The sequence below is a fragment of the Trifolium pratense genome, linkage group LG5 (assembly GCF_020283565.1).
Source record: "Trifolium pratense cultivar HEN17-A07 linkage group LG5, ARS_RC_1.1, whole genome shotgun sequence".
NCBI lineage: Eukaryota > Viridiplantae > Streptophyta > Magnoliopsida > Fabales > Fabaceae > Trifolium > Trifolium pratense.
The window spans coordinates 26008824-26028356 of NC_060063.1; the positions used below are offsets into that span (position 1 = coordinate 26008824).

At 35.5% G+C, this 19533-nt stretch overlaps 2 protein-coding genes across 2 annotated transcripts; one reads left to right on the plus strand and one right to left on the minus strand.

The window, feature by feature from the left end:
• The first annotated feature begins 2575 nt into the window (after positions 1-2575).
• LOC123887214 (GDSL esterase/lipase At4g28780-like) lies at positions 2576-4914 on the plus strand. The gene is made up of 5 exons (XM_045936496.1): positions 2576-2984; positions 3092-3237; positions 3445-3678; positions 4029-4275; positions 4568-4914. The coding sequence occupies exons 1-5, from the start codon at positions 2702-2704 to the stop codon at positions 4912-4914; spliced, it is 1257 nt and encodes a 418-aa protein (XP_045792452.1). The 5' UTR covers positions 2576-2701.
• A 4365-nt stretch (positions 4915-9279) lies between these two features.
• Positions 9280-19485, minus strand: LOC123884221 (conserved oligomeric Golgi complex subunit 8-like). Its single transcript, XM_045933282.1, has 11 exons — positions 18770-19485; positions 16668-16816; positions 16448-16525; positions 16203-16296; positions 16050-16124; positions 15648-15944; positions 15025-15092; positions 14888-14942; positions 14580-14715; positions 13736-13920; positions 9280-9918 (listed from the first exon to the last, which is right to left on the minus strand). Exons 1-11 carry the CDS (start codon positions 19052-19054, stop codon positions 9544-9546), a joined length of 1797 nt encoding a protein of 598 aa, XP_045789238.1. The 5' UTR covers positions 19055-19485; the 3' UTR covers positions 9280-9543.
• Between the last annotated feature and the right edge of the window lie 48 nt (positions 19486-19533).

Here is a 19533-nt window from a genome sequence, read left to right on the forward strand (position 1 = left end):
GAATTTCATATGTATGTTGTTTTCTTATATAGTAGAATAAAGAATTCCATTGAATCTCTCCTTTTATTTGTACATGAATTTTACTCTCCTATTATAAAAAAGAAAAAAATAAACACTTCCCTTTCTTCTTTTAACTTAACTCATATTGATTATATGTTGGTTCCAAAAATATAACAAATTAATTCATATGGCTTAGTGGTTAATGTAATAAGATGTGTAACTAAAAGGTTATTGATTATATGTTGGTTCCAAAAATATAACAAATTAATTCATATGGCTTAATGGTTAATGTAATAAGTTGTGTAACTAAAAGGTTAATGGTTCGAATCCTACTAAGAAATTTTTTAGCATTTTTCTACTAACTTTTTTTGATAAAGACACAAAATAACCCTGAATCGATTATGTGTCAACCAACCAGAAGGAAGCGCATGTTTCTGTCTTAGTTTGTTCAGCACATCAGTTGCATCAAATCCAGCATTGTCACATAATTGGCGAGGAATAACCTGCAATAACACAACATTCGTTTGCATCAAATTACAATTGAGCTACTATGTATGTTAAACTAAATACTTAGCAAAATGATTTAAAGATGAGTTGTGATCTACAGGTGAAAATTATATATTGCAAAGCTACTGCCTGATTTAAAGATGAGCTGTGATCTACAGGTGAAAATTATATATTGCAAAGCTACTGTGTTTGATATTCCTATGCTCACCACACCAGACTCTGATAGTATGGACAGAAATCAAAGCCCAGATCCAATGAATGGATACAATATGCAAATTGACTAGACATTATATAGTGATGTTTTCTCTTCGGGCCCCCCCGTGTTTCTTTTATACCCCCAAATATTCCAATTTTGCCCTTAATAAAAGCTTCGGTTCGCAGAAACCGAATTTTTTTTAGTACAAATTCAGAGTAAAATTCGGTTTTTATAAACCGAAATTTGTTTACAAGGCAAAAAAAAACTTCGGTTTCTATAAACCGAAGTTTTTTGCAAGGGCAAAATTATAAATTCAGGGGGTATAAAAGAAACACGGGGGGCCCGAAGAGAAAATATCTTATATAGTAGATTATAAGATTTATAGTGAGGCCTTTTATGTTGAATTTAAGGTTTGAATTCATGTCTTAGAATATGAGATCTTCATCTCAACCAATTGAAATTAAACTGTCATATTTTATACTTATAGCTAAATTATAAAAAATTATCATTTTTTTACCCAAAATTTTGAAGCCTTGTTTGACCTTTGGACCGGCCATATTGACAGCTTGGTTGTGACTTGTGGGGAGTGGAGTAGCGGGATAGGGAGGGGTGGTGTAGATAAGGTTTTATCTAGGACAAAGAAACATAAAATATGAAAGGGGTACGAAAAGAAAAATGGAGATGGAAAACCCTATATAATAATTAATTGGGCCCAATTTGTTGTCCTTCAATATTTTTTTCTGATTATTTCTCTCCTGACCCACCTCATTTCTTTTCTACCCCCTGAACTTCCGTTTTTGCCCTTGGAGTACTGCGGTTTATACGAATCAAAGGAATTTGACATGCTGATAAACTTCGGTAACCACTTACCGAAATCTGGGACATTTTGGTTCGCAGGTATCTAAACAATTATTTCGGTAAACTTCTGCCGAAAATTGCCTAATTTCAGCGACCCAATGAAATTTAGGACATTTCGGTTCGCAGGTACCGAACAAGCTGACGTTCGGTTTCTGGGTACCGAAAATGCTAATGTTCGGTTCGCAGTTACCAAAATGATCAAATATTTGGCTTCGGTGAATATAAACCGAAGTTTTTTGGCAAAAAATTTTCAAACTTTAAGGGGCAAAATGAGATTTTCAGGGGGTATAAAAGAAATGTGGGGGGTCGGGAGAGAAATGATTTTTTTTCTGGCTTTTGTTGGGCTTAACTTCTTTCTCATTTCTAACTTTTTAAGAAATTTACTCTTTTTTAAGATAGTCGTATATTACTTCAGCTGGAAGTTGACGTTGAGGGAACTTATAGAACAATAGAGTATATGATAGGACAGTACACGACAGAACGTTACAGTACAAACATTTAAGGTGTAGTACGATGTTTGATAGACAAAAAATTATTTTGATATTTTAAACAACTTGTGCATAGGACAAAAAGTTGTCCCGTGGTTCAGTAGAAAACAAAAATTTCAGTATTTGTCTTGTACCTTGACCCTCAGTTTGCATAGTACCAGAAACTATTTTAAAATCAAACACAGTATAGCTAAAATTGTAATGTCGAATTTCTTATTTTTTAGCATATCAAATGCACCTTTCAAGTATTAAAAATTAATTTGCAGGTGTCACCACTAATCAATTTTTTTTGCATATTCAAATTTCAATTGATTTAACATATAAATAAACAAACGGCCAAGTATCAATATGACAAATATTCTAAAATAATATTCGTAGTATGAATAAACTAGCATTACTATATATATACCTCAAGTTATTCTCAAAGCGGTTGTTGCCGATGATAACAAGGGCGGGATGGTATAAGTCTTTTGTTTTATGAATGAGTCTTCCAACTTAGTTATCTACTTTGGTTATAAAAAATAAATAAGTAAAACAATATAGATTTTTCATTTGTAATTAGAGATGTTCTGTCTATGATATATATGAGCCATGAGGCAAATTGACTAACTCATATGAGATGCAAAAGAGTATTTATTTATAAGGCACAAAAATGAAATCATTTTATGCCAATAAATGTTCTATTATTGTAAATAAATATCCTTGGGTATTTTTCTTTCTTCTCTATTTTGTAGCCATGCTTGATGTGTTTGTAGCTCATGCGATTAAGGTTCCACCAACATTATACATATTTGGAGACTCAACATTTGATGTTGGAACAAACAATTTCCTCAACTCTAAAAGAAAGGCAAACAGCCCCTATTATGGGATTGATTTCCATAATTCATTTCCCACTGGAAGGTTTAGCAATGGTCTAAACATTGCTGACCAAATTGGTAAATACATTTAGACAAATTTAATGTTCAAATAAATAAAATATTAATTAGTATGAAATTGTATATATGTTTATGTGTTTTTATTTTTTTTTTTTTGTGAAAACTAGCTAGGCAATTTGGTTATAAGAAAAGTCCACCTTCATTTTTGGATTTGGAGACACTTGAATACAGTTTCAAGGTGAACATTATGGTTGGTGTGAATTTTGCATCAGGGGGATCTGGAATTCTTAGATATACAGGATACAAACAATGGGTAATTAACTTTAATTTGGTTTTACTTTATTATTATTATAATAAGTATGCTTTTCGGACCAATTTCAACGTGTATATATATGTGTGATAAATTTTACATCATGCACACGTTTGTTTTTACTGTTATATATCAAATATCAAATGATATACGATGAGACTTATTGATCCAATGGTGAAAATAACTTGTTTGTGTTGCAAAACTTTGCAGGGTGAAGTGATTTTCCTTGAAAAGCAAGTGGACCAATTCGCGTTAGTCCGCGAAAATATCACTAACACATTGGGGGCAGAAAAAGCTGCTAGTTTTGTTTCTAAGGCTTTGTTTCTCATTAGCATTGGTATCAACGACCTCTTAGATTATGAACGCAGTGAAAGTGGTGTTTATCATTTGGGCAAGGAAGAAAATTTGGCTGTTTTACAGCTAAACTATTACACTTATGTAAGGGTAAGTGCATAATTTTCTATAAGTTTGAATCGATCACTCACACACTAAATACACTAATCACTTGCATTGAACTTCGGTGAACGAAATTGGATTCCCTAAAGTCAATAATTTTCTGTAATAACACAGTCAAGACGTTGGTGGACGTCTGATCTTAATAGGACGGTCTGAAAATACAAATTTTAGTTTTTTACTTTATAATTCAAAAATATTAAGCTCGAATTTGGACCACTCAAAAGATGAACAAACGGCCACCAATGCATGAATGCGTAGTTTTGTTGACTGCCGTCAATCCAGGTCCTTGTAGAACTATACCTTATATTGATTTATTGGGATAATATTGCAAACTGCAGAAACTATATGAATTAGGAGCTAGGAAATTTGGCATCTTAAGCATTCCACCCATAGGGTGTTATCCTGCTGTAACTTCTACCAATGAAGGGAATTGTGTGAAACCACTTAATGATTTCTCTGTTGCATTCTACAAAGCAATTCAGACTCTTCTGGAAAAGTTAAGCTTGGAATTGGAAGGATTTGAGTATTCTCTTGGCAACACTTATGCGATGTTCACAACCATGCTAAAAGATCCATTGGTATTCGGTAAGCAACAAAATAGTAATGCAACGTTTATAACATATTGAATAATTTTTTATTTTCGTAAAATTTATATAAATGATCTATATAATAGAATTTTTGTTTCTGACGTTCAATTTTACATGACATGTATTCTGTAAAAAGTTGTTTAGCAGTGTAACACTACTGAGACTAAGTATTATATCAGCGTAATTTGATCATTTAAATATCTCTTACTATATTTTTATATATTTGTGTGTGTGTAGACATTATTTAATAAGTGCTTGAAATTTTAATAATTTTAGCCATATTGTTGTAGGGTTGAATGATACGAAGTCAGCATGTTGTGGAATCGGGAAGTTGAATGGAGAAGGTCCATGTTTGAAAACCTTGAAACAAAATCGTTGCGGAATTGGAATTTTCGATGAAGATGATCCAATCTTGAAATCCTTAAATAAAAATATTTTTTCGGGTATAAAAAAGTTCTATAGAGAAGATCCTTGTAAGAAACCCTTGAACATCAGTCTTTGTGTGAATCGTGATAATCACTTATTTTGGGATTGGTTACATATCACTGAGAAAGCTTCAAAGTTGATAGCTAAAATGGTGTTTGAAGGAGGGGTTGAGTTTGTATTTCCAAAGAATTTGAGTCAATTAGTTTCTTGATTTTATCATGTGTTTGATTTGATCATGTGTTTAAGAGATATATAGTATCCAATTATTTGAAATTAATTAACAATGTTTTTGTTAAATGGTTGTGAAGATTTTAAAAAACAATCATGTCATATTCGACGAAGTGATGTTTAAACAAACTTTGCAACAAAATTGGTGTTTTGGTGGAGGATATGATGAGAATTTGGCATCTAAAAGTGAAAGATATTATCTATTTATTTATTTTTTGCGCTAACCTTCTGGTTTTTAGGAGAAGGTGTTCGGTAATTCAGAGTTCGACAACAAGATAAGTAAAGTCTGGCTAAAATTTCGAATTCATTTCCAAGAAATAACCAATAGAATGTATAAATCTCATCATAGACACTTCTGGTGGAAAACCCTTTGAGAAAGGTTTATTTTGCTTGATTTTGATGTTGTTAATATGCATTTTCAATGGTAAAGAGCATTTCCAAACTCCGGCGGGCGTATCAATCCATAAAACCGAGCACGCAATAGAATCAGAGATAGATCGATGAATCCAAGCCAAAATCATAGTGTTGCAGCGAATCCATGGACCATAAAATGGATCAGTTATCGAAGATTTTGGAAAACTACCATCAATGAACTTATTCGTGTTCTTCGAAATCAATGCAATGTTCATCAACAACGCTATCATAAATTCATAATCATCCAACAACAATATTTAATTAAAACAAAAATTGAATAGACATGATTAGGGTTTCGTTAAAAAAAATGATTAGGGTTAGTAGTTAGTACCTCAATTTCATCGTCCTCGGGAAAACAACAAAAACGATATCGGTAGTTTCTTTTGGTAAGATGCTGAGTTGAAAAAGCAGAAGCAGATAACGACCGATCAACATTTGAGGGAACGGCTTCGGATGAGAAATGGTGGAAAATAGGGTTTATAGGGTTTGTGAGTAAGAAGATGAGCAAGACTCGTTTTCATTGTTGTGAAAGAAGGTTTGTGAAAGAAGGTTTGACGAACGTTTGATATTCTTGAAAATAGATTTTGAGATGAAAATTATTAGGGATTCGACAAAAGTGTCCCTCACAAGGATTTTATTAACAACTAGCGGCCAGACAGGGCGCGTTCCGCGTATGTCTGTGTCTATTATGTAAATTTATGTTAAAAAAATTATAAAAAAAAAAGAAAAGATATGTCTTATGTTATGGTGAGTTTGTTAATAAAAGATTTTTGCTGCTGAAATAAAAAATATGTCTGGTGATTATTTTAATAAAAGGTTTTTGATGCTAAAAAAAACAAAGGTATTGTTGGTATAGTCCACACCAAATTTTTTAGTATCCTCTTTATATATAGATATAGATTTGAATTTTTTTTTTTTTTGGTTTTGGCTTTTAGAATTTGGACTAGTCATGTACTTCATGAAAAATTTGAGTTTGTATTTCCAAAGAATTTCAGTCATTTAGTTTCTTGATTTGATCATGTGTTTAAGAGATACTCCATCCGTCCCAAAATATAAGCAAAAACTGGTCAACTAAAGTGGATGTATTTGGTTAAAAATTTAGTCTAAATACATCCATTTTAGTTGACCATTTTTTGCTTATATTTTGGGACGGAGGGAGTATATAATATGAGGTGTGTTATATAAACACAAAAAAGTTGGACAAAAATACAATACATCTTTTCTCCACTCACAGCACGAATATCGAGGCGTGCAACAAATATTAAAAAAAAACAAAAAGTGTAGTTTTGTTGTATTTTTATTAAAAATTTGTGTTTAAATAACATTTTTCATAACATCCAATTATTTGAAATTATCTTCTTTCTTTTTTTTTCGCTAACCTTGGGGTTATATGGTCCCAAACTAGGTGGGGTATTCACAGCACAAAGAAGAGCGTCAGCAAATGATAGTAGTGGATTTGTGTTTAAAAATTGTACATTCACCGAGACAAAAGAAACTACTATACTTGGGAGATCATTGGATGCTTATTCAAGAGTTATTATAGCCAATTCATACCTAACAAATGTGGTTTCACCAGAGGTTTGGTATGCTAGGACCTATGTTGGCCATGAGTAAGATATTTACTTACATGTTAAACTTGTTTGTTAGTCTCGGCACAGACCCGTAATCCGACTCAAAACTGTCATAATTGCTAACTTATGGAAGTATCCAACCGGATGTGAGTCCGGTCTCGGGCCAATAATTATGAAAAATCAATCATAAATGGTAATATATAAACGGGTGTCGGTCTCTTAGAAACTATCTTTTTGCAATCAAAACTGATTAAACAATCACTAAGATGCAAATCACTACTAAGCTATCTAATCTTAATATGATGGTCCATCATGATGACTTATCGTCACACTCTTAAATCCATGCTTATTTAAGGGACATTAGACTCTTTTTAGAGGTTTTCTAGTGAATAAACAAGAGAAATCAACTCATAAGTGAGATTACTTGGATTACAAGAAAAGTAGGAAATTATGCCGAAAAAGATGAAATTGTACTATGCTGGGGGCGTGGAACATCACGCGCAACATAATAGCTTGAAACAAAGAAGAATTTCCCCTGCTTCTATTACGCGCGGCGTGGGGACCTGTCCACGCGCGGCGAAATACCCTGATCAGAAGATGGATTTGCCACTGCCTTGATCACGCGCGGCGTGAGATGCATCACGCACGGCATGAAGGAAGAAAGCAACTACGCCGGGGGTGTGAAGGCACCTTTGCGCGGCGTAATACGTATGTTGAAGATCAGTTTCTCCTCTGCCTTGATCACGCGTGGCGTGAGGCAGTTTGACGCGCGGCGTAGTGCAAGAGAAGCATTCACGCGCGGCGTGATAGATCTGGCGCGCGACGTGGTTGCGATCTGTTTATATAGAAATCTCATTTTCTGAAAAAGGGTTCGAAATTTTGGAGTTCATACTTGATTTTCTGAGATCTTGTGCATCAATTGGAGTAAGATCCTGCATTCCAGTGGCTAGATTCAAGAAGTTCAACAGCATGGGAGCCATTCTTGTGAAGTTGAAGCTTGGATTTGTGCACTTAACCATGAGGAGCTAAACCCCTCATAGAGGTTGGATCTAGAGATGAACTAAACTTGTGTAATTGCATGTAATCATCTTATCTGTACTGAATCTCTCTCTAATAGTGTTATTCCATGAATATCAATACTTAATGCTTTTCAATTTCTGATCAACTTTGCACTGATTTTAGATTCTGATTATGTATGAGAATATGAGTTAGAATCCGACATGAATTCATGGAGCACTTGAATGTTTCCGGTCGAGAGATTGAAACATAGATTGTAACACACGATCAACGCGTTTTCTATTACTCCGTTGCAGGTAGCTTCCATCCAAGAGATTGGAGAAGTATCGGTAAAGGATAGGGTGGATTTATCAAGAGATTGAGATCCACCATATTGTTGATCTAGTTGTGACACTTGAGTGGTTCAATACGATATGATTGATTGCATGCGATTGCTATAGTTTAGGGAGTTTCAATGATCCAACCTCACTCGTTTATCATTTGATTTCCAAATGTTTTCTTACAAACCAATTACTCAAACAAACCTCCAAAAATGTGTTTTAATTTTAGTATGTTCATAGACACAATCACCTTGATTGAGCAACACAATCCCTAAGGATCGATATCTTTTTATTACTCAATTGACAACATTTGTACACTTGCAAAGAGTCAATCACATCACATAAGTGTGATTTGAATGGCTACTTAATCCTATATATCTTACATATTTGTGGTGTACAAGTACAACTTAACTGTAGAGAAACCATCACATTTGTGGAGGCAGGAAATAGTGGACTAGGAGCAAATCAATCGAAGCGAGTGAAATGGATGAAGCATTTGAGTGGAACTGAGATTGATCAATTCTTGAATATCTCTTTTATTGATACAGAAGGGTGGATTAACAAATTGCCAGTGAATAATTGAATTACTTGATGGATATATTTGACAGTGTATAATCACATCGGTTTTATTTTTATTATTATTATTATTATTATTATTATTATTATTATTATTATTATTATTATTATTATTATTATTATTATTGAGCTCAAACATTTTAGAGATGTTTTGTTAGCTTGTATTATCCATTCGGTTCACATTATATGGATGGCTCGCAATTAGAGATGTTTTTTTTAAATGAATTAGTTAGTTGTTCTTGTCAGATTTTAGAGTAATAAAGATACGGTAGAGTAATCAGAAAATGAGAACACCCATATAGAGCTTAAGGAGCATAAACTCGAGAATATCCTTAATTCTTGTAAGGTTCCAACCAAATCTCATAAAATAACAGGTTTTAGGGCAGTTTTAAGAGTTAATTAGTAGATAATAATATTTTATTAGTAATCGATAGCCCTCCATGAGGCTCATAGATGAAAATATTATCCAATGAAAGAAAGAAAAAAAATATTGTTCCTTACATGTAATCTGTGTCAAAATTCCCTTTCAGCTCTTCTAACAATCAATACTTTCTACAGCCTATTCATGTTATTTCACTTGACAATATAATTACAGCTGACAATGCCATATAAAGAAATGAACAGACCCAAAACTGGGGGAAAACACTAACAAAGAAAGGTATTAAAAAATTTATAAGATAAAAAATACACCTTTTTCCATTACTAGAATGTCACTTATTCATCGGTCTTTTCAAGATTAGTGTCTTCCTGACTTGTCTGAGAAGTAGAGCTTTTGTTCGCTTCGTCAGTATTGATGGCTTCAGATTCATTATTGATGGATTCAGATTCAGTCTTGATCGCTTCAGATTCAGTATTGATGGCTTCAGATTCTTTGGCATCAGGTGTTTCTCCATTATCCATTTTTGGTACTTCGCCGTTCTCAGCTATGCTGCTGGCTTCTCCATTATTTACTGGTTTTGGGAGTTCTCTTGCGGCGGAAGCCTCTACTAGACGGCCAATTCCATCATAAACGTTCTTTGCATCCATGACAATAGCTGATCCACCGGTATAGCAACGCCCAAAACATGTAGCACAGTGAGGATAAGCAACCTGTACATTGAATTTGCAGAAATTCAGTAATTAGTATATAGAAAGTGATAGAGACCACATTGCTGTGAATAAGACAAAAGATGTTATGATTTTTCATCAGCCCAATGGGCCTAAGGCATGGAGAGTTTACACTAGAAGGGGCAAAAAGGACAAAGAGTAGTAATTCCGTTAGAATGTGCAGAGAGAGAATGATTGTACCATTCCACAATAAAAGGAATGAATGAGAGGTTGAGAGGATTATCTTGGAATATATTCTATTTGTTAGTCATGAGTAGGAGGCTCTAGCCGCCTATAGGAGCTTTGCTGTGTCAGATCCAGGGTCATTTCCCTCTCTGTATTCCCAATTTTCATCAAATTAATAACACAATCATTCTTCTGTGCTTGTTTGCTGTCTTAATTTTTATTATTTCTGCTTGTTGTTTGTTGGGTTTCCAACAAATTGGTCCGACCTGCCGGATTCCTTTGAGGGATCAATGAATGCCGAAACAGAAAGCCACACTTCGAACGATGGAAGCTAAGGTTGTCGCGCTAGAGAGTGAACTTTCTGAGGTTCGTAATACACTCACCACCATGGAAAACACTGTCAGAGTCATGCCGGAATCATTAGGCATACCGTTACCCCCACCTTCATAAAAATGAAATAGAGCGGCAGGTTCAAGAGATGTTGGAAACCGGAATCATTAGGCATAGCACAAGTGCTTATTCCAGCCCGGTCATACTTGTGAAGAAGAAAGATAACACATGGCGTATGTGTGTGGATTATCGTGCTCTTAACAAAGTGACAATCCCGGATAAATTCCCTATCCCCGTGATTGAAGAGTTGTTAGATGAGTTACATGGTGCAAAATATTTTTCCAAATTGGATTTGAAATCCGGGTATCATCAAGTTAGAGTTAAGAGTGAAGATGAGCATAAAACGGCATTGCGAACACATGAAGGGCACTATGAATTTTTGGTTATGCTGTTCGGATTGATGAACGCTCCGTCCACTTTTCAAGGGCTTATGAACGAAGTATTTAGAACAATGTTAAGAAAAGGGGTGTTGGTGTTTTTTTATGACATTCTAATATATAGTAAGAATTGGCAGCAGCATATGAATCATTTGGGCCAAGTATTACATACCCTGCAAGCACATGAGTTGAAGGCTAATAAGAAGTAGTGTCAATTTGGACAAAACAAGGTAGAATATTTGGGTCACATGATAACTGAAGGAGTTGCTGTGGATTCCAACAAGTATAGTAGCGTGATGCAGTGGCCTAAACCCAAAAATGTGAAGGGTGTGAGAGGATTTTTGGGACTAACCGGCTATTATAGAAAATTCATTCGGGATTATGGAAGAATAGCCAAGCCTTTAACTGGTTTGACCAAAAAGGATGCTTTCTGTTGGGGAGAGAGGAAGCACAACAAGCTTTTGATTTGTTGAAGAAATTGGTAGAAGCACCGGTGCTTGCTTTGCCCAACTTTGAGAAGGAATTTGTTATTGAATGTGATGCATCCGGTACGGGCATCGGAGCTATTTCGAGACAAGATAAAAATCCTATAGCTTACTTTAGTAAGGCTTTAGGTGTGAGGAATTTGACAAAATCAGCATATGAGAAGGAATTGATGGCTTGTGTTTTAGCTATCCAGCATTGGAGGCCCTACTTATTGGGAAGAAAATTTGTGGTGTCTACTGATCAAAGGAGTCTCAAGGATTTGTTACAACAAAAAATCATAACTGGAGAGCAACAAAATTGGGTAGCTAAGTTATTGGGCTTCAATTTTGTTAACCATTACAAGCCTGGTAGATTGAATCAAGGAGCAGATCCTCTATCCCGAATTCAAGAGGGAGGTGAATATAATAATTTTGTATCCTAGCCGTTCTGGGAAGAGTTTCAGCAGGTGCATCAGGAGATACAAAGTGATGAAAAGTTACAGAAGATTTGGCAAGATTTATCTGTGGATCCAACAACACATCCTGAGTTCAGTATACAACAGAACACGTTGCTGTACAAAGGAAGATTAAATGTTGCAGGAATTTCATAGTCCACCTCAAGGAGGGCACTCCGGTTTCCTAAGAACCTACAGAAGAATAGCGGCGAATGTATATTGGCCTGGAATGAAAAATACTGTGCAGAATTTTGTTAAGGAATGCGATACTTGTCAGAGACATAAATATTTGGCAGCATCTCCAGGAGGTCTTCTTCAACCTTTACCAGTTCCAATGAATGTGTGGGAAGATTTATCGATGGACTTCATAACAGGTTTGCCGAAATCCAAGGGTTATGAAGCTGCCATGGTGATTGTCGACAGATTATCTAAGTACTGCCAATTTGTGCCACTCAAACATCCATACACAGCCAGAAATCTTGCTGAGATATTTGTCAAAGAAATCGTTCGATTGCACGGAATTCCTATGTCAATTGTGAGCGATCGGGACCCAATATTCATGAGTCATTTTTGGAGAGAGCTCTTCAAATTGCAGGATACTTATTTGAAGTTTAGCTCAGCCTATCACCCCGAGGTAGTTAACCGTTGTCTCGAAACCTATCTCCGTTGCTCTGCTGCTGATCAACCCAGAGTGTGGATGAATTGGATTTCGTGGGCCGAGTATTGGTTCAATACCACTTATCACTCTGCAACTCAACAAACCCCTTTTGAGATTGTATATGGGAGAAAAGCACCTGATTTGGTTCATTGGAGAATTGGAGAGACACGTGTTGAAGCTGTTCAAAGGGAGCTACAGGACAGAGATGAGGCACTGCGTCAATTGCGAGATCAATTACTGAAGGCTCAAAACAGAATGAAGGCACAGGCAGATGCTAACAGAGTAGATAAATCGTTTGAGATTGGAGAATGGGTGGGTCTTTGTTAAATTAAGGGCACATAGACAACCGTCGGTGGTTTCTCGTATTCATGCCAAGTTAGCAGCAAGATATTTTGGTCCTTGATTGACAGAGTTGGTGCTGTAGCAAACAAATTAAAACTGCCTGAAGGGTAAAAAATTCACCCAGTTTTCCACGTGTCTTTGCTTAAGAAAGCTGTAGGGAATTATCAGGGTGAAGATCACTTGCCTGACCAGTTGGAAGGTGAAGAATCAGTTATGCCCGAACCTGACAAGGTGTTGGTATCCAGGAAGATTAATAAACAAGGTGAAGAGGTGCAGTAGTGGTTAGTGCAGTGGAAAGGTCAGACAGCAAATGAAGCAACTTGGGAAGATGTGGTAACAATTAGAAGTCAATTCCCAACACTCCACCTTGAGGACAAGGCTGAAGTTTCAGAAGGGAGCATTGATAGAAACCACATGGCTGTGAATAAAACAAAAGATGTTATGATTTATCATCAGCCCAATGGGCCTAAGGCATGGAGAGTTTACACTAGAAGGGGCAAAAAGGACAAAGAGTAGTAATTCCGTTAGAATGTGCAGAGAGAGAATGATTGTACCATTCCACAATAAAAGGAATGAATGAGAGGTTGAGAGGATTATCTTGGAATATATTCTATTTGTTAGTCATGAGTAGGAGGCTCTAGCCGCCTATAGGAGCTTTGCTCTGTGTCAGATCCATGGTCATTTTCCTCTCTGTATTCCCAATTTTCATCAAATTAATAACACAATCATTCTTCTGTACTTGCTTGCTGTCTTAGTTTCTTATTATTTCTGCTTGTTCTTTGTCGGGTTTCCAACGGAAAGCCACATGAATTGTACTAGTGGTGAAGAGCTTGAGCACAAACTTCCAATACCACCATTGTATCAAAAAAATGTAATCGGTATTTAGAGTAATTAATTGACAAATGCAAATAGCCTCAAATTAGAAACAGTGACCGATTTATAAAATACCTCAATAAATGCCCGGCAAAGTGAGAGGAAAAGTCCTGATTCATTAGCCCTAAGAACCCGTGTTGTGTTGTACAGCAATAATGAATCAGAAACAGCCTGTAATCCCTTTATCAATTCTTGGGCAAGGACATGTTTTAAACTTAACGGGGCACACGGACGTAGCTCATTCAATGCTGCTGATACACCTGCAGTCACCAAAGTGATACCAATGCAAATGGATAATGGATTTAGAATGGAGGAAGAAAATGCAGCATAGGTTAATAACACTACAAGCATGACTGACTATGAATGTTTCCATTTTGTGATTTTCTTAAGCATGGGAGTAGATGATGTAAATAGGTAGAGTAATATTTTTATATGCAAGCCGGAGGAGTAAATTAGACTATAAACCATGTAAAGATAGTCAAATTAAAAACTATTTAATGGTGATAAGACCACTTAAAATGTTAAATGATCTAACCTGGATGATCCGTTGTTAGATCTAATAGTCAATATTTATTTATCACTCATGAAAATGACCCTCTCACTCGTATGGGACAGACCAAATTACAACAATGTAAGTAGGAATGGTCGGAAAGTGACGTTAGTACCCACAACATAGAAGTCGAGTAGTAAGTTGAAGAGACCCCAAAAATTATCATATTTGAAGAGATTAGTGTGGATTACAATAGATAAGATAAGTTGTAGGGATGGCAGGAAATTTGGGGAGAAAAAAAGGCGGATAGTTTAATGATGTTGATGATTGAGACTGAATCCTACAAAATTGCAATAACACAGAGATGCAAGAGACAATAACTAATATAGTTCCAAAAGAAACTTAGTGGAGGACATTGACTAGAATTACCATTTATAAAAACGGCAAGAGGTGGATGCTCCATCAAATAAGAGGGAGGAGTTACATCTTCCTTACTTTCTTCAGCAGTATTTGAACGAAAGCCGACTGCGGGCAGGGGAACCCACCGATGTGAATCCAAGACCAACTGAGAACAAATCATCAATTTCTTAGTACCAATATAGAAGTAGGCAACTTGCAGAGGAAATAAGAAAAATGAGGTACCGAGGTATTGATTTTTTTGCATAAATGAATGTGATCAATTTATATAAAATCAATTTCAGCTAGTATGCAAAACATTTCAACTTCACTGCATTTACCTGAAAATTCTCTACTGCAGTACTCATATTTTTAGAGAATAAGTTGAGAACTGCCCTGAAAAGAAACCATCCTATATATTATTAAATGCTTCAAGTATGATTTAGCCCAATAAACCAGAAAAGAGAACTTGTTTTACTCTTCAAAAAGTGGTGGGAGCAAGCCTCGAAAATCCAATCCAACCCAACCAAGTCCGATGGCACAGTACTGTAAAAAATAGTAAGAAAATAGAAAAATGTTAATGTAATTTTTTCATGCAACATAACTTTCTTTCGTCATACACACATTTTAACCAGAGCAGTAAGCAGACCAAGCTTGAGTTTATTTTCTTTGTGTGTTATCCATATTTTCCACAAGGAAGTGTTTGCTAAAAATTTATTGTGCATCAAAATTTATGTAAGAGTAAAATACTGAAATTAGTCCTTGAGAAAAAATGTGCAAGACTTATTTGATCCTAAAGAAATGAGAAGTATCAAATTTAGTCCTCATAAACCTCAAATATTGTAAATATAGTTCCTGAAAGGACTAAAATGTCCCTAAAATAATCCTAAATATGACTAATTTGCCTGACGTTTGAGATTTTAGAGGACCAAATTCGTATTTTTCATTTCTAAGGACCAAATAGGTCTCCATTTTTTTTGCAAAAGAGCTGTTTTGACCTTTAGTCTTTATATAATCCATAATGTCTATATCCCTGTCTTCATTATTTACAAAATAATAATTCCTTTCAAGATCTCTAGGGGTATGATGGAAGAAGCTCACCATGCACTGATCCAAAATATTTGACAGTGATCCACCTTCAGTTATCTTTGGAAGCATAACTTTCAGAGTTTGCAGGTGTGAAGTAATTTGGTGCATTGCCCAACTAAAAAGTAGGCCGCCATCATAGTTTTCCTCACTTCCTGATGTATCATCAGCAAATATTGCACGATATTGATTCACAACATCAAAAAGATGCAGTCTGTGACAGTTGATCATTCCTTTTAAGTACTCATACGGATTTGCCTGGTCCAGATCCTCAAGAATACCATTAAGCCATGCTTCTCGACATCTTAAGAACTGACAATAAAAAAAAGAGGGATCAAGAGGATGCAACCAAACTGAAAATTTCAAGCTAAAAAGAAATCAACGACAGCAAAGGAAGACTGCATAGAAAATCCTTACCAGCAAACGCATTCCATACTCACTAAATACTCCTATTCTCCGTAAATATCCAATAATGCGCAGGCATTCAGGCAACTAATAATGGAAGATAGATTAATAAGAAACTATATATAGAATATTTGTTCACATATTAAATATAATCACTACATCTACCTGAATATTTGAGCGGAGTTTCTGAAGAAGTTGAGAAAGAAGTGATTGGGTAGTCAGTCTAACTTCTGCAGCCAATGCTTGAATAATGGGTAACCTTGGAAGTGAGGGTGATATTTAGTAAAAACGGAGGAAGAAACTATACAAAACCATTCCTCAGATAACTTGTGTGTGTGTGTGTGTGTGTGGGGGGGGGGGGGGGGATCACATCCACAGTCAAACATCATGGAAGAAGCATAAACACTTACTTTGGATGCATGGTTGAAAGTTTACCAACAAATGCTTCCAAATCTAGGGCTTCGTCATAATTTCCATTCCTTACACACCTGCAAAACCAATGTTTCCGAGGTTTCTTACAATTTTTGAAAAGGATATGTAACATTTGTTTTGACATACATACAGCAAGTGGGACAATTAATAACTGGGAATTCAACAAGTGTAACTACATAATTTATCATATTAACATACGTGTCCATAAGTTGAGGAATTTCTAGCAAGTCAAGCAAAGTACTGTGATTGGCTAGCATTGTTTGGTTCATCTTCCTCTTCTCTAAAATCTGTTCTGCGGATTCTATGAACTCAGTGCATCCAGATGTCAGTTTTGGGATTTCATTTATCTGTGACAAATAAGACAAATGCCCAAATCACATACACAGACACACAAAAGAAGTACATTACGACCAGGTGAAGGAGATTATAAAGAATTTACCATTGCTTGGTTGTGGAGAAGAAAATGGGGAGAAAGGTAATAGTGAAAAGGAAAATGGGAAGAAAGAAAAAAGTGAAAAAGAGTAGATTTTTATAATAATATTTAGCATTTAGCATGAGTGAAAACAAGAAGAAATTAATATTGAGTCCTCTCCGCTTGTTTGCTTTGATTGAAAAATAAGAAATAAGGAAAACATTGTTTACTTAAAGTACAAAACACCCAAACACCCATATAATTAGAAAGCAAAAGACATGGAATTGTTGGCCATTAAATTGATGTGCCAGTTTAAAGTGATCTATTACGAATTTAGAGTGGTATACCAGAATGATTAATACTTGTAGCAATTGATTACCTGTAGTGTATACATGATAACAAATTTACCCTCCCAAGTCAGAATGACATAAGTCTAATAATAAATGCAATAATGTATTATTAGTATTGTGGTACAGAATCAACAAATTACACTACAAATGGTTGTGCTTATTATCCTTTGAGAACGGTTAGCTGCCAGAAAATGCATTGTTTTCAGTGCTGCACTAGATATACAATATTATTATTATTATTATTAGTATTATTATTATTATTATTATTATTATTATTATTATTATTATTATTAACACAAAACACAAACACTGCCTTAAAATCAGAGTCTACTCTTGATTGGGAACCGGAGGGTTAAGACCACAAACAATAGTCTACTCTTGTGAAACTTTAACTAAGCAAAATAGAGCCATAGTAAACTCATGCATCCATCGTCTTGAAGCTCTTCTTCTGTCAAATTAATATCCTGATCAACATTAAACTGGAACCCCAACAAAAATCAAATCAGGAAACCACAAAAAAAAGGTCATGGTACTCATCATGCACCATCAGAAATTCTACCAAATCACCCAGCTCCATTGCAAAAACACTGCTTCCTATACACATTGACCTAGGCCGTGACATCCCCCTAGGTAATCCCAAGACCCTACCACCCAAATCCACATACCACCGGCCATCACTTCAAAATACGTTGACCAGTGACCAGCCGCTGCACCCCAAACTGAGCTCATATCAACAATGCACAATGGTGTAGGGGTAGATAAGACGATGCTTGTTAGTGAGGTGAAGACAGTTACTGCAAAGAAGATGCTTCTCGGGGCAAAGGGCACGAAAGTGTGAGGATATTACCAGAAGAGCCAAAAAGTGCCCATTTTCTCCACTGCTTTTATTCATAAAATGCAGATATTGCAAAATGTGAGACCGGATTTTATCTCTCCAAACAAGGGAGACTCTCTTTTTCACCCACACAAATTTACTCCTCTCTTTCCTTCTAAATATATCAAGATATCCGAAATAGAGGGAGAGATGGTAGAGGATAAACAGTGGGATAGATATAATCCAGGTTAGAGTAAACTTATAGTAAAGCTCTCGTTCTGTAATATTCTTCTATCCAAATCCTTTTCTTTTCTACTTGTCCTTAACTTTTCAAGTTCAATTCTATTAATCAACTTCACAAAATGGTACAGAAATATTATTGTTCTCGTAATTCTCACTTCAAATTTTAATATCTTGATATATTCTATGAATTGAAACCCAATGAAATAAAGTACATAATATTACACAGTGCTATATATGTATTATGTATTACTTGCAACATGTGCTGCATAAAGATGTATCTATAATTTTATTTTATTTTCTAATTGCAACAAATGAATTGCAATGCTTGAACTCATTTGAATCATTTAATTCCCCAATTCAGCTAAAAACAATTCATAAAATAAACTCAATCTAAACCAATTCAAGCCTTAATACACAAAAAACATGATAATAATATTTGCAATAGAAAAGTGAAATATTATTAGGAAGAAAAAAAGAATACCATAGATTCAAGATGATTATCAATAGAAGAAACTTCATGGCGAATAGCAAGCAAAGCATCAGCAGCGGCAATGAAGGAACGATAATTACCAACTGCAACCTCTTGCATTTGGCGACGGATCCGTTCGGCATCGACGCGAAGAAGTTCAGGTTCCTTGTGAAGACGATCGAGAGTGAAGGAGAGAAGTTCAGAGACATAAGGTTGTTGAGATTCAGATGCTAAAGGAAGAGGAATGGGAATTTCCTCCATATCCGATGATCCTGAAACTGCACCTTCCCACTCCATTATTATGTTGTTGGTGTAGATCGCAATGCTTCAACTCCGATCTGGATCGGGTTAAACGGAAAGAGGTTTGTTTGTTCTCAGGTGTGGTAGTTAATACTATAGCTTTCCTGATAGAGTTAAACAGAAAGAGGTCTGTTTGTTCTCAGATCTGCTCCATTTGATGGCGGCACAAAGGAGACACCGCGGCGGCGAGGAACGAAGGCGTCATATCAGCGACGGTGATGGAGATGCGACGTAGTAGGTGTTTTGTTTTGAGAGAGAAGTACGATGGAGTTATCGTGAAAGAAAGAAGAAGAATCCTGATTTTTTAATCTAATCTAAACCGTTGATTAGTTTTATATCCACGTGTCACACATCAGAGCAAGGAACTGAAAAAACTGGAGGATAGCCAAATAGAGCAGATCTGAACTCCCAAACTAAGCTTCCAATCCGTTTTAAAAAAATGCAAAATTTCTCAAAAACAAAACAAGATGGAAAAC